General features: G+C 36.5%; 3 protein-coding genes across 3 annotated transcripts; 2 read left to right on the top strand and 1 right to left on the bottom strand.

Annotated features, from left to right (window-relative positions):
• Nucleotides 1–766: 766 nt before the first annotated feature.
• On the bottom strand, nucleotides 767–3,889 carry FACE2 (farnesylated protein-converting enzyme 2). Its single transcript, XM_086247706.1, has 8 exons — nucleotides 3,563–3,889; nucleotides 3,206–3,265; nucleotides 2,823–3,041; nucleotides 2,479–2,590; nucleotides 2,163–2,234; nucleotides 1,902–1,964; nucleotides 1,635–1,712; nucleotides 767–940 (listed from the first exon to the last, which is right to left on the bottom strand). The coding sequence occupies exons 1-8, from the start codon at nucleotides 3,764–3,766 to the stop codon at nucleotides 807–809; spliced, it is 942 nt and encodes a 313-aa protein (XP_086103832.1). The 5' UTR covers nucleotides 3,767–3,889; the 3' UTR covers nucleotides 767–806.
• A 3,275-nt stretch (nucleotides 3,890–7,164) lies between these two features.
• Nucleotides 7,165–8,481, top strand: LOC147282018 (Integral membrane Yip1 family protein). Its single transcript, XM_086247817.1, has one exon. The coding sequence runs from the start codon at nucleotides 7,455–7,457 to the stop codon at nucleotides 8,223–8,225; it is 771 nt and encodes a 256-aa protein (XP_086103943.1). The 5' UTR covers nucleotides 7,165–7,454; the 3' UTR covers nucleotides 8,226–8,481.
• A 1,970-nt stretch (nucleotides 8,482–10,451) lies between these two features.
• LOC147282019 (uncharacterized) lies at nucleotides 10,452–10,934 on the top strand. Its single transcript, XM_086248154.1, has one exon. The coding sequence runs from the start codon at nucleotides 10,452–10,454 to the stop codon at nucleotides 10,932–10,934; it is 483 nt and encodes a 160-aa protein (XP_086104280.1).
• Nucleotides 10,935–15,094: the final 4,160 nt, after the last annotated feature.

The following is a 15,094-nucleotide window of genomic DNA, read 5'->3' on the forward strand; positions in this document are numbered from 1 at the left end:
TATTAATAATAATTTCTTAACATGTAATAAAAAGTAAATCTCCTTACAAACCAAGTCACCAAAAAGAAAATCACAAAACTCATGGTTCACACACCATTGGGCATTCAACATTCTCGTGGTTATTATCACGGAAGCGTTTTAGTCCCGTTTAGTTCCCGAATTTGAGGGTTGGGGGTCGTACAAGACACGTTTGGTTATCTTATATTCATATGCACTGTTGCCTTGTAAAACTTATTTAATGTAATTATTTGCTATCAAAATTTAATAAATAACATTCATTAATTAATTGGTTCATTATTTAATTGTTTTCCTCTTCCTCATAGAAAGAGGTTAAGAAAAGTGAGTTCTATATTGTGTCTGGAAAAAAGAAAAAGAGCAACGTCTATTCATGGATTAGTCTTAGACTAGATCAAGAGTTTGATTCCCTTCAATGTAACCAAAGTCTATTTTAAGTATTTATTCATGTCTATTATTTGTATTTCTTAGAAATTAATGGATCGGTCCGGTCTTTATAAATTAAAAGATTGGTCCAGGTGGACCGGACTGCAACCCGCAACCTATGAGCTAGCCTGCTAAAGAGTACTTGGTCTATTGCCCATGAATAGGATCTTGGGCCATACATTTAGTCCACAAACCAGTCCAACCCAACTCGTAAGGCAAGGCCAACCGTTTCCCTTAGGGTCTGACCATCTGTTTTCTTTTTGTCATTTTAGCTGAAGAAACAATGTCCACGTCATACTCATACGAAATCATGCCACAAAGGATATAAGGTTAAACAAACCTATTCATTCTGAAAATATCACAGCTTAGTTCCCAGAACAAAATCCATTCCAACATTTGCAATTATATGTTCTATCATTATACAAATCTGGGTGCGTCATTGGAAAAAGAAACCACAGGAAACCCACCATTCCAGCTACAAATGCCACACTTACTATCCCTGAGAAAAAAATGAAGATAACGATGAGCCTTGACCAACAAGAGTTCAACTAACACAACAAAGTTACAAAAAAAGCACAGCCACAAGGAGACAACAAAGCATTAGAGGAGGCCTTTAAGTGATACATCTTCTGTTTCATAATGAGGTGGTCCAGGGCAAACCCAAAGGCCATGGGAAGGAAAAGATTTGCTCAAGTCTAGTTCTCTGTGAACAGGACAAACTCTAGAGCTGCATGCATGCCCACCTTGTGTGCGAATGCAATGGGGCCCCTACATGTCCCAAAACTTCAATAGAGCTACAAGTTTCATATTTCTTCTTTTCCTTTAAAAATGGAGAATTTTATTATTGTTTCCAACAATCATTTAGGTGTTTTTCCCTCATCTCCAATTACACAATTGCCTTTCTATGTTGGCAACTGTAACACAATGGAAAATTATCTGTTCATTATATTTCTACGGTATCTCTTCATTATTTATGTGCAAACACCCAAGTTTTATGAAATAAGTTGATGATGGTAAGAGAAAAAGAAAATCAATAGTATAGATCTACAATTATAACTCACAGCACTTGCACAAGTTTCTTAAATATAATCAACATCTAGACAGAAGAAAAATCAGAATTAGATTATCTTTTATCTGTGCATTCTATAGTTCTCAGGTACGCATTTTGTTACTAGGAAACTCTACTCGCATACCTATCCCCCGTGAGACTAGCACAGGCAATCCCATAAAATTGCAAAATACATGAGCAACTAAAGGAGCAAGGAAATGTCCTGCATGGAATAAATAAGACACGTATCAAAGACATAGAAAAGTATCTCATGGAAAAAAGAGTAAACGAAAAAGCTCCTCATACACACCTCATAATATACTATTTTATGATCCATATAACACGAAGCTTATGTTATGAAAGGCAAGACACACGATAACAATAATATAGAAAAGTGCCAATAACCACGTACCAGTTTGAATGAAGAGAAAAGATGCATATGAGCCAAAGATCACAGTATAGCCAAGCTGCAGACCTGAAAAAAGCACATTTCATCCATAAAGCAACATGTTGACAAAACAGTTTTTATATGTAAGTGGTCCCCAAAATGCAAGAAGTAAACAAAACACAGGTTAGCTTGATAAATGAAATGGGCGGGATCCTATAATGCAACTGCCCATTTCTCAAGGCTGAAATCTCTGTGTCCATGCAAGGAGATAAAAGTTGAGCATACCTATAGCCATGGAAGCTTTGATCCAGTTAAAGTTTTGTCTGCTATAGACCTCCATTAGATGGTTTAAATGTGCTGCAAAGAGTAATAATGCACAATAAGACTCCATGATCAATCAACTAATGTGACATAACAACAAAAAATTACACTATCTTATATGGAAATGTCATAATGAGTTCTTAATAAAGCACTAGGGACAAATTGAAGTGATTATGCTGCACAAAAAAACTAGGGAACAGAGAGTAAAAGTAACCAGAAGAACAAACCTTGACCATGATAGACATTTACTATCTGCAAGAAGTGACATTTGTTGACTTACCCAGGCTGAAGAAAATAGGGCAGAGAAATATGACAGTGTATTTTTGGAATCCTCCACAGAGAAGTAACGGTATCATACATGCTCTAAACACCAACTCCTCAGTAATCGGAGCCTGTTTAAAAAAAAAAAAAACTGTGAATGAATTGATGCCATGAAAGATACTTTATAGGCTTTATGCTTCAACCAACTAAAGCCAAAGATTCATGTCAATAGGGCACTCTATATATTCATCACTTGATAATTCCACTTACTAAGCAGGCCAAGTTAACATGAACTATATTAATTACAGGGTATACATAATATACGCAAACTAATTCATTTTGAAAGCATATAAGGCAACTAACCACAACATAATTACGCCAAACCAACACATTGGAAGCAATTGCATGCATACAGGCAACAGTCTTTTCTGAGACATTTTTGATATAATCAAATGAAAAGCCTCCACCAACAGCACAGTTCATATGGTCCCTCCACGAATCAATCAACAAAAGAGACTTGAGGACCAAGGATCCAGCGTATATAAGAGCAGTCAACGAAAGAGGAAAGACCACAGCTTGCCACTGTTTCATACATAAAATTGCAATTCAGCACGCAAATTTTAGCAAGCATTCACCGTTTCCCAATCTGCATAAAGAATTTAAACTCAAGGCTGCTCGGTAAACACTAAAAAAACACACACACACACACACACCAAGATTGTATCTTATAGCATAGTAATACTCACAATATGGTCCATTCGAACGCCATATACACCAAACAGCTCTGATGCCTCTCTGCTTCTCATCTGGCAATATTCAACAATGTGAACCAGGTGAGCTATTCTGATCATAACCCATAACAAAATTGCAAATGGTCTACGTGTAATTGCTGCTAGTAACAGGAAAATAAGTAGCCAAATAACAGTTTCATTTTATTTCATATCATAGTTGAAAATGTTAAATGCCAGAAACCCAATTCATAAACCTTAAGCTAAGTTCGATTACAGGTTAGCTTACTGTTCAAAGCCAGCAATCTAAGTTGAAGATCCGTAAAGGGTTAGCTGAAAATGGAAAATTAAAGCGAAAATGGGGGTGGGGCTTACGGGGAGGAGGAGAGCAGAGACGATGATGGAGACGATGGAGGAAATAGCAGCGCATATGAACCGTCGGGTCATGAAGCTCTTGAAGGAAGAGGGAGGAGGAAGACGGAGGATTAAAGTCGGTGCGTAGAGAATGGCCACGTAGAATAACGCCATGGCGGCGCAGGCCACCACCGCCACTGGTTTCGAAAGAGCTCCGTCCTCCATTTCCTAATCCCTAGAGAGAGAGGTAGTGAGACAGTTAATATGGTTGATTTCGATTTTGGAGAATTGGTAGTTCTTAGTTGACTTGGAGATGGAGAGGACTGCTTGGAATCTCAGCCATTCTTGTTCAGGAGGAATGGAATATGGATGGTGTCGTTTTGACTATGGGCTGTGGTGCTGCTTTCTTACGCAGAAAAGCCCACACTGGTGGGCCTGATCTTATGGGCTATGGGTCTATCATCTATGGCATCACCACCAACTTTTTGGTAGTAGACGTGGCAATTCGTGTTAGCAGGTCATAATCATATTGTGTTATTTCGTGTTCATGTTAAATATCAGTCATTCCATTCACTCATTCAGAGTTCATTGCAAAACTTCGATAGCTCCATTGAAACTGCCCATCTCTTTTGGTTAATTTTATTAAATAACCTCTTTTAATATACAATAATTTTTTTTTATCCTTCCCTCCTAAAACTTGCTTTTCTTACTCTTTTACCTATGAAATGTTGAATTTTCTCTCGTAATAAAATCTCCAACCTTATGTAGACCGCGAATTCCACAACGTACTAGACCAGAAATTTGACAATCTTCTTTTCCTCTTCGGGTGACTGCGTATTCCACAACTGGACCAGAAAATTGACTAGTTGCTTCTCCTTTTTCAACGACGATCGTAGGTGATGACGACCACAGCTGATCAGTAAATGAAGAAGAATATAAAAGTTGAAGAAGACGAGGAAGAGCAAGAAGAGGTTGTTCAAGTTCAAGGGGGTTATGGGTTTTCGAATCTAGACGACAATCTTTTTTCATAGCAAAACAACTCACCACCACCATCCCATCAGATTCAACCCACCACCATCCTCCACCTCCCCACCGACCTCTTATCTATGTCTCTCTTATCTCTCTCTCCCCTTCCCTCCCAACCCACTAAGAGAAAACACTCAAATCTGGGAAAAAAAAGCTGCTTCTTTTTTTCTTTTTCTTTTTTCAGATTTGGGTTGGGAGAGAATGGGAGAGAGATAAAGAGAGAAGATGATGCGTTGCTGGCCAGTAAGGGAGGTGGGGCCGGCAAGTGGGGAGAGGAGGATTTGGGTTGTCGCTCTCGATGGTTTTCGCTGTCTCCATGGTTGCTGCAGGAAAGTGGAGGAGAAGCAACTGTTGAATTTTTTTTTTTCGAATGTACGGTCTATATATGATATATATATATAAGGGATATTTTGGTCTGAAAAAATGTAAAAATGTTAGAAATGTAAGTTTTGCAGGATAAGTGTCAAAAAAGTTTATTGTATATTAAAAGGGGTTATTTAATAAAATTACCCATCTCTTTTTGTTCTTGCATTGAAAGATGAAATTTTTTTATAATCATAATCTTAAAAAAAAAATCGAATATGCATCATTATTTTTAGACTTTTTTACATTTTATCTACCTGAAATTTAATTCGTTTTTCATCTCACCTCCTAAAAAAAATTCACTCCATGTGACACTCGCACCTTACTTTAAAAGATTTTGCAACTCGAATAGATTCTATTACCCTTTTTGTTAAGAATTAAGGCATTATCTTTTCATGTTAGTTTTCTATTGTTTGACAAAAAAAATTAATTAATTAATAACTTCAACAACCCCACCTTTCCCTCCACGTACCCACCATTGGCGACTACCCATTGCTGATGGTCCCTCACATCGACCACCCCTTGTGCTTCGGTGGTTGGATAAGAACTAATGTAGAGGTATGGGTTTATAGAATAATTTTCCAGTTTTTTTATTTAATTGAAAATTATTTTGTTTGAATCTTCTGTTCTTACTTATTTTAATTATTAGTTGAATTAGGTTGTTTAGCATCTTTGAATGCTCAGAAATATATTGAAAAATCGGGTTAAAAGTATGGGTTTGAAGATTTGGGTGTCCTGATCAAAATCTTCAAAATTGGATTTTTGATTCATAACTTAAATCTTGTGATGACTTGATAGAAGAGTTGAAATAGAGGTTATTTACGTTGATTTCGAAACCTAAGAAACCTATTTGGAGTGTTAGATTGATAAAAAAAAAAAATTGAATTGGAAACTTTAAATCAAAACTTCAAAAAATTTCTAGAAAAAATGGCAGTTTCATGTACTTATCTTAGTGGTCTTATATCTTGAATTCTAGAACTTCGTTTGAAATCTAATAACAATATAACAAGTATAAGATTGTTTAATTTCATTATGGTTTGATAGGTTAATATCAGGACCAAAGTTGGAGAAAAAACTAATATGAAACTGGTTTGAAAATTTTGGGAAGATGATGAACAACACTAAAAAGAATAAAAAACCTCTTATTTTTAATGAAAATATAGACGAAATGTAACTTGGGTTTGACATTCCAAAATTTTTTAAATTAAGGTGCCACATTGACTTAATTTTATTAAGTTGTAAAATGAAAAATGTGTCATAATTCAAGTGAGTAAAGTGTAAAAAAATCTTATTTTTAATTAATTAATTACAATTTATCCCCCTAAATTATTGGGAGATTCACATTTCGTCTCCCAAATTAAATTTTTTGACACTTCATCCCTCACACTATGTTCCGTCAGAAAAAAAATAAATCAAATGGGAAGTCATTTACTCATTTTTGCACACGTGGTAATCTTTCTAAGTGCTAAATGTAGGGCTAAGTTTTTGTATCGCGAAATCGAAAAATACTGAAATTGTGGTATGTCGAACCAATGGCAACGGTTCTCCTCCGAGCCGACCCTTTTCGGTGGTGGTGGCGAGATTGCAAATCCCAAATCGTTGGAGTACCGACATACCGATACCGCTCCGAATTTGCTTTTTTCTTCTTTGCTTCTCTGGTTTTTTGTGCAACTTCTTCTTCTTCAACCCAGCTTCTTCTTCTTCTTCTTCATGCGAGCTCTGACTTGCAAGCTCAACCACAGCCACAACCATCACCAACCCACAACCACCACCATCCCACATCCACCGATATCGCAGAGTACCGACTGGATACCGTTTGAAACCGAAGAACTCGGTAATTGTCCACCGTCGGTACGGTGTCGGAGTCCAAAACCTCCATCTCCACCCCTATCGGTCGACACTTGCTATTGGTGTTTTGGTACAGTTACCGTATTGAACGCACCCCTAGCTAAATGTGTAGAACTAATGAAGTAGACTATGTTTTGACGAATGTGATCTTCGATTTGACGAAACGTAGTGTAAGAGTCAACTATGAAAAAAATGAATTTAGAGAGCAAAATGCGAACCGTCCAATAATTTGGGAGGTAAATTGTAATCAACCTTTTTTAATTTAGTGGCAAATTGGCAAAGGTACTTAGAGAGTGGGTGTGAAGAGAAAACAAAGAATGTTTTTTGGCATAAAAAGCAAAAAGTGTATTTAGAATCCTCCTTGAGTCCTTTCGCTAAGTCTCAGGACTTTTCTTTTTCAGCAATTTTAGTTGCCTTAAGAGCAAAAGTGTAATTTCAAGCCCTAAAGAACGTCACCGGGCCAATACAGCGCGGCAAAAACTCGCTTCCAAAGTTCCAATCAACCAAACGACCCCAATAAAAAGTCGAAACTACCCTTACAGTCCTCTCAATACAACCGCTTGCTGTTACTCGATCGGAAAATTCCCACTCAACGATTCCTCTGCTCTCGATCCCCCAATTCCAAAACCCTAAAATCTCACCCCCAAATTCCCCAATTCACACTCTCCGATCCCAAATGACGAAGGAGTTCGCCGTGCCACCGGTGGTTTTCCCCTCAGGCGGCAACCCCAGCGCCGGATCCAACAACATCCAGCAGCGCCGCGTCGCGACGGCGCCTTTTCAGCCCCCCCGCTCCTCCACCTCCAGCATCCCCTTCATGTCCTTCGACATCGGCTCCGCCGCCGCCTCCTCCTCCGGCAGCGCCCTCTTCGGCGGCCCCATCGGCGTCGCCGGCTCCTCCATCGGTGGCGGCGGCACCAACTTTGAGGACGAGGAGCCCCTCCTCGACGAGCTCGGCATCCACCCGGACCAAATCTGGCGCAAAACTAAGTCGATCCTCAACCCGTTCCGGTCCAACCCGGCGGTCCACAAGGACTCGGACCTCTCCGGCCCGATCCTCCTCTACATGTCGCTCTGCCTCTTCCAATTACTCGCCGGGAAGATCCAGTTCGGCGTGATCCTCGGCTGGATCGTCGTCTCTTCCATCTTCCTCTACGTCGTCTTCAACATGTTGGCGGGCCGCAACGGCAACCTCGACCTGCACCGGTGCACCAGCGTCGTTGGCTACTGTATGTTGCCTGTGGTGATCTTATCGGCCGCCTCGCTCTTCGTGCCGCAAGGCGGGCCCTTGCGGTTCGTGGTGGCAGCCGTCTTCGTCTTGTGGGCCAGCAGGGTTTGCACCGGGCTCATGGTTGCGCTGGCCGACGGCGGCGACGAGCATCGCGGGTTGATAGCGTACGCGTGTTTCTTGATTTACACTCTGTTTTCGCTTCTTGTTATATTTTAGTGGCATTTGGGTTATCACCATTTTAGTACTCTGCAAGTTTTGGTGGTTGGTTCATGATAGTGAATATCTTGAACATCTTGTAGGTGTGGATTTAGATTTTCTAAGGAATAGATGAATCTGATGCTGTGATTGGCTTTTATGGGTTTATGCTGCTATTTGTAGAAAATGGAGATATTACTATTACTTGGAAATCAATCTATTCATCTTGTTTAGAGACATATGTCCCTCATGCTTATTGGAAATGGATTTGGGGTCACTTATGCTTTCCATTATGCTGCTTTGTTGCTGTTGTTGTTGCTTTCATGGTTAGAACTAAGAACAAGACAGGCTAGTGGAGACGTTGCACTAATTTACTTCATGGTGTGGGAGAAAATGTTAGTCTCGATTCCATCTTTAGGGGAAGGCTTCTCTTCATGAATTAGCTGATACATTTCGCCCATTCTTCTATATGGGCTGATCTGTCATCTTCCCTCTTTGTAGCATAGTAGGTCCTTGTCTATATGTTGGTATAAGAGGGGTTTATATCTGAGGTTCCCTCTGAATTTCTGTTTTAATAGTTCAACAGTTTGCCTAAGGCTGAATGACAAAACACAACCATGAGATTTAAACGATAATCCAATTTCAGTGTGATGGTTGCTATGCTCAGACTGAACACACAAGACCAGAACAGGTTGCCTACATCAAATGGTAATGGTGTTTTCTGTGCGCTAAAGTTGGTAAAAGAATGACCTGGGTTGTCGGTGTACAGAAATAGTCATCTAGGCCACATCTCAAATTGTTAGGTGCCAAATTGAACAACCTTAACTAATTTTTATTTTTCTGTTTAGACTAACAAAGCTGAAGGTTTTAGGTTATTCTTCTATGTGATGGTCTTAAAATGTGCTAACTATGAAGCTGTAGTGGGTCTTATAGTAAATACGGTGATATGGATATTTTGGCTAGAGGTTGAGTCATGCAATGAAGGGTCCTCGCATTTCTTTTTGATCCCTTTTTTAGAACTTTTGACAAGTTTTAATCGTCTTGTAGTTGCTGTAGATTTTCTGAAAGGTTTGCTTGCTGAATAATTGAACCTTGATGCCTTTTCCCTCTTTTTACATTGGGCAAAATTCAAAATTTAGTCTGTCATTGCTTCATTAATATAGCTCTAACAGATTATTTCCAGTATCTAATACCTTAAAAATGCTCCTATGCTATTTATTCTAAAAAGACCCAAGAGCGCTGGTTTCTTGCGCGAAAGAAAACTTCTGACTGAGACTTCAAAGTTAAAAGTTTAACAGGAATTTGCAAGATGCATAAAAGATAAAAATTACTGAAGATACTGAACTTACTGTGCTTCTGTAAAAGGGAATAGAGAACTGCTAATGGTATTCAAATCCCTCCTATATTTCAACCTTAAGGCATGAAGCTAATGAATTGTACTACATGTTGGAAAAGCAATGTGACCCTGTATGCTCAAACCTTTAAGAGTTGAGGCTAATGCTCAGATAACTGCAAAACTTATGGAATTTATATATTATCAGTTAATAGATATCCAAACTTGAAGAATTGGTATTTAGAGATTGTTAAATTTTGAGAATATTGGCTACTGCTTTTGGTTGGTGAAAGGTTTAAGTTCAAATGCAAGGTTATGTAGTGTTCTCTTCTCCACTAGGACAACTTGTGACCATCTTAGGTTGCTCATTGTTTATTAGAGAAATTGTGGATTGTCTTCTGTTCTGTTGAGGTAGTTAGGTCTACTGCGCAAGACTTTAGTGGTTTTGGTAGATATTAAATCAACAGTTCCTCCCAAGAGTGGAGCTTGAGTTTTTGTAGGTTTAAAATGGATGCCTTGTTCTGTTATTAACTGGTCAGCCAACTACAAAATCTAAACTTACAAATATTGAATTCCTATGAAATAGGATTCTCCATTTATATTCGTGCTGATCAAATGCATTGAAATTGTATAATAGATTCGAAAGTCATTTTAATTAGGTAATCAGTAATGTAAAAATCGAAAGAAGCCACAACAGGCATATGTAATATGTCATGTCATGTCAGCCATACGTGGGGTTGGACTTGGAACACGTGCTCTCAAAGACCAACCTCCACATTCTTTTTTGTATCATTGTAGATTTGTTGAAGGGCGTTCTACTTACCACCTGAACTCAACCCCACCACCCAACACCCAAAATGTGAGAGACCATATATAAGTAGGAAGCCACATCCATGAAACTCCAAAAACCCACCATGGCTTCTCTTCTTGGAGGTTCGGCTTCTGCAGAACACGCAGGAGGAGCGGGTAAAGGTCTAGCTGCAGACATGGAAGACGAAGATGATCTTTTCGAGATCAATCTCGAGGCGGTTGACAGCATTCCTTCACCACACTACCACTGGGACAGCTATTTCACTGCAACTGGAAATGCTCTGCTTGCCAATTGCCTGCTGCCTGTAACCGATATTTCTCGTGCCATTCCGATGGTTTCCAAGGCATTGTCATCCGAGGGGACTGGTAATGTTGTGATGGTACCGGAGGCTGTGCCCTTGGGGCAGCTTCTTAGGCTGCCATTCTTGGGGGCTCTTGGGCTTCACCAAAAGGAAGCGAACCCCAAATGGAATTTGATTGGGAAAAATGAAGCCCATTTAGATGTTGGGTCTCAGCCATTCGAAGGAAGAAGATATTACACCAGTGTTGATACTGTGCGTGAGGATATTAAAATTTATGGGGGATAAAGTGTTTGTTTACCAATACTCAATCTTTATTATGTTGAATGGCCAAAAAAAAAAAAAAAAAACCTTTAGTATGTTTTGCAAGTCTCTCTCTCTCTCTCTCCCTCTCATATGGGTCTCATATAGATTACAGAGGTATTGCTTGTCCAGTTAACAATTTCTTGAAAGGAGCCTAGAGTGGGAAAAAGATTTACGAACCTTTATTATATCATTTTTTTTTTCTATATGAAATTTTTATTATATATTACTTATGCTACAGCGTAATCCTTTAAAAATTGACATGATCAGTTAACTCTCCAAATTACCAACTAGTTATTGGTTTAATAATATTTTCATTCACTTTATTGAAAGAGATTCAAAGTTTGAATTCTCTTTCCCAAGATTAAAAGATAAGAAAACTCCCAAAATCATAATTAATTCTTGTTTGATAGTGCTTTTAGAATTGTCAATAACTATCAAAAACATTTTCAAATTATTAAAAACGTTTTTAGTAATATTTGGTAGAAATAAATATGTGTTTATGAATTATAAAAGTGTTTTTAAGAGGTTTTTTAAGAACATGTGCTTCTGAGTATAAAAAACACTCTTACTTAATAACACTTTTTGTTAGTAACATATAAAATTTGTGAAAGTACTTGGAAGCAGTTTATGAACAAGCATTTGGTGAAGCTTCTTCATAAACCACTAACTTAATCTAATTTTGTCAAACGATAGGAAAAACTCTTTTAACTATCCAAAAGAACTTTTAGACCTTATAAAAAACCATGCATTTATTCACCTCTCTTAAACATAATAAAAATTAATAATTTTCAGATTAATTTTCTGAATATCTAATTAATATGCTTGGAATAATATCCTTGCTACTTGCATCTCAACTTACATTTTACCTTGAAAAATAATTCAGATTGATTGACCATACTTAGCGGTCAATATTCATATGGCATACCTCAATGAGTCAATGAAATACAATTATGTCTACCAATCCCTCAAGTATAATACAATCCTTAAACTTTAAGCACACTTAGACAATGGTATCCAAGAAATTAAGTAATATTGAAATATCAGTGCACAAGATCCGCTAGACATGCATGTTTCATATCATCATTCATTATGATATTAATTACCTTTTTATATATTTAATTATATATTACTCCTTGATGGCTGATCCGATGAGAAATACTTGTTCCAATATAGGATTTTGCTCCTTTAATAAACAAAATTTGAACCAATAAACACTTTGCACTAAAGGATTGGATTTAATACAAAGAATCAATGAATTATATTAATTTTAGTATTTATAAATTCAATTCAACAATAATTATACATTGTTGCTCGAAGTTTATCCATAATTTAAATAATTTTGTGTATAACATACCATACCAGATGGTAATAATTAAACACTATCATATGATTATGTATTGATGCGATTAAGAGCATCTGCAATGGTAAAGCTAAAAACCCAAATTTGGCCTTGGGTGAACTGCAATGGTAAGCTATCTCACAAACTCCAAGAAATTTTTTTCCAGTTAGAATTTTTTGTACACCAGTTTTGGCGTTGAAGAATTCTAACGCTATTTGTTTTTTTTTTATTTTTTTTTTATTTTTTTATATTATCCCCTTATTACCTTTGTCTCTCCAGTTATAAAAACTAGGGGTGGGCACGAGATGGAGGGGGATGTGACTTACCTCATTCCGTTGTCATCTCATGATTTGAGTTCGGGATCGGTACGAGATGAGATGAGAGTTTTGAGATTATGGTACCATCTCGTTCCGTACCAAATTGGTTCGGTACCATCCCGATCCAAAAAAAAAAAAAAAAATTCAATTGATTGGTTGACTGCTTTGCAATGTACAACTGTACAGCTGTACAGAATATTGGACATGCATTGATTAGTTGTGAATAAATGAGTGTGTAAATAAGTAGCAAATATTATGAAAACAGAAGAGTTCAAAAGCCTATCACATATGATCCTTATTTGCTTGTCCAATTCGACTGGCAGTGGTGTTACTTTGGTAGAATTGGGCTTAGTGTTATTTATTGGGCTATGAAACAAGTTAAAAAATAAATTGGGCTTAGTGTTATTTAGGTCCATTAAATGAAATAATTAAATTTTAATTAATTGGTCCGGGACGGGACCATTTTGGTATTGAACATTCAGGACCGATCACATCCCGTTTGAAATCAGTACAGTATGGGATCGGTACGGGGTTTGAAAATAGAAAAACAAAATGAAACCAAACGATACGGAATGACACGGAACGGTATGGTTTCGGTATTTTCGGTCTTAATGCCCACCCCTAATAAAAACATTATTTACTTCCATATTCATTATTATTTTTAAATAATAATCATTATCCTTTTATATTTTTTTATTCATAAAAATTACAAATAATTATTACAAAGTCCACTTTTGAACTCTTAATAATAAATTAACCCACCTATTTTACCAAAATGATAAAACAATCCACCTAATTAGTTTTAAACCCACATTTAAAAAAAAAAAATAGGTTGTTTTATTATTTTTTTAGAAAATTAGGATTAAATACCAAATCCTAATAATTTTTTGGTATAGCATAAAAACTATATAATATTTCAATTGAACTACTAAATTTAAATCTAGTTTTTTAGATTAGGTTACAAACATGTTGGCCCTTTTAATTTTAGCCTTTTCCATTTGACATTTTTGTCCTTTGCCCCACATATAATGGATGTTAGTTAAAATTTATAAAGTTTTGACAAAATTGCCCTTGAGGCTTTTATATTATCTTGAAAATTTGCTAATGTAGTCTCAATTTCACATTTAGTTGTGACTATACGATACTCTCAATTTCAAAATTAATTGTGACTGAACGATAGTTACATTTAAGTTGTGAGATAGTCAAAATAATGGTGTGAATTTTGTTTTAGAGAAATTATATTATAATATAGTATAAATATAGGTCAAAACAATACTTTTACTCAAAATAATACATAGTATAGTGGTGTGAGTTGTCTCTTTCAATTTACCAAGACAATCACAGTTAAGTTATGACTGGATTGATTTTTTTTTTAAATACAATATAGTATAAATTAATGTAATATTTGTGATATAATATTATTTTTATTTTTTTATTGTAGTGGCATGTGATGTAATATTTGTAAATTCTAATACATTTTACTTTATTATTTTGTTTGACTTTTCAACTAGTACCTAATCTAAAATGCTATTTAATTTTGGTACCTAAACTAAAAATTTATTGAAATTTAGTAGTTAAAATAAATGGACTTTTTTTTTTTTTTTTCTCTCTCTCTCTCTCTCCATCCTCTCTCTTTGTCCTCTCTCTCTATGTGTTGCTCTCTCACCTCGTATGATCTCTGTATTTCTGCCGATCTCTCTCTCTTTCTCTTTCTTTCTTCTTTTCACTATAACTCATCACCGGAGGCTTAAAGAAGGCCGGCAATCTCCAGATCAGAGTTTGTTGACGCATGATCTGGAAGTATGAAGGTCGGAGTTTGTGAATCGCACGATATGGATCGGAGGTACTATGTCGATTGTTATTGTTCGACGTGCAGTAACCATATGAGACAATAGTTATTATTGGACAGTGGCAATGATTTGTTACTATTAAAATAAAGATTTTTTAGTTTATAAGCTTGAATGTTTGTGTTTTTTTTTTTAATGAGTTTTTTACATGTTTATGAAAGAAAATGACAAATGATATCATATTTATGCCTTTTTATAGGTGTCTATTGCATAGTGAGAATAGTCATTGTCCAACAATAACTATAATTGCATTACTATAAGAATAGTCATTCTCATCTTCTAGTTATTCTCAATATCTATAAGATGAGAATAATGTAACTGGTGTCAGGTTTAATTGATTGATAGTCTTACAACACACCCGCGCGCGCACATATATAATATATATATATATGAGAACTCTGAAAATGTCTTCATTTTAAGAAAAATGAGGACAACATTGTGAGGCCAGTACCACCATGTGATCCACTCATCTAAACCTTAATCTCATCTAAACCCTAATCAAAGTAGAAGAAGAAAAAAAGTTAGGTTAGAGGTGGATTGGTTCCACGTGTCCCCTTATGATTTTTCAGTTGATATAAAAGCCAAAACCCTAGATCGAGCACTGGAAGAAGAGAAAGAAAGAGCTAGGGACATATATAT

Source organism: Dryas octopetala, chromosome 6 (genome assembly GCF_963921425.1).
Source record: "Dryas octopetala chromosome 6, drDryOcto1.1, whole genome shotgun sequence".
Classification (NCBI taxonomy): Eukaryota; Viridiplantae; Streptophyta; class Magnoliopsida; order Rosales; family Rosaceae; genus Dryas; species Dryas octopetala.

Excerpts from the sequence above, each read along its gene's own strand:
- FACE2 (XM_086247706.1), bottom strand. The coding sequence starts at position 3,766 with ATGGAGGACGGAGCTCTTTCGAAACCAGTGGCGGTGGTGGCCTGCGCC. Across the intron at positions 3,042-3,205 it reads GCGTTCGAATGGACCATATT|TGGCAAGCTGTGGTCTTTCC; the intron begins GTGAGTATTACT and ends TGTATGAAACAG. Across the intron at positions 1,965-2,162 it reads CAAAGCTTCCATGGCTATAG|GTCTGCAGCTTGGCTATACT; the intron begins GTATGCTCAACT and ends TGCTTTTTTCAG.
- LOC147282018 (XM_086247817.1), top strand. The coding sequence starts at position 7,455 with ATGACGAAGGAGTTCGCCGTGCCACCGGTGGTTTTCCCCTCAGGCGGC.
- LOC147282019 (XM_086248154.1), top strand. The coding sequence starts at position 10,452 with ATGGCTTCTCTTCTTGGAGGTTCGGCTTCTGCAGAACACGCAGGAGGA.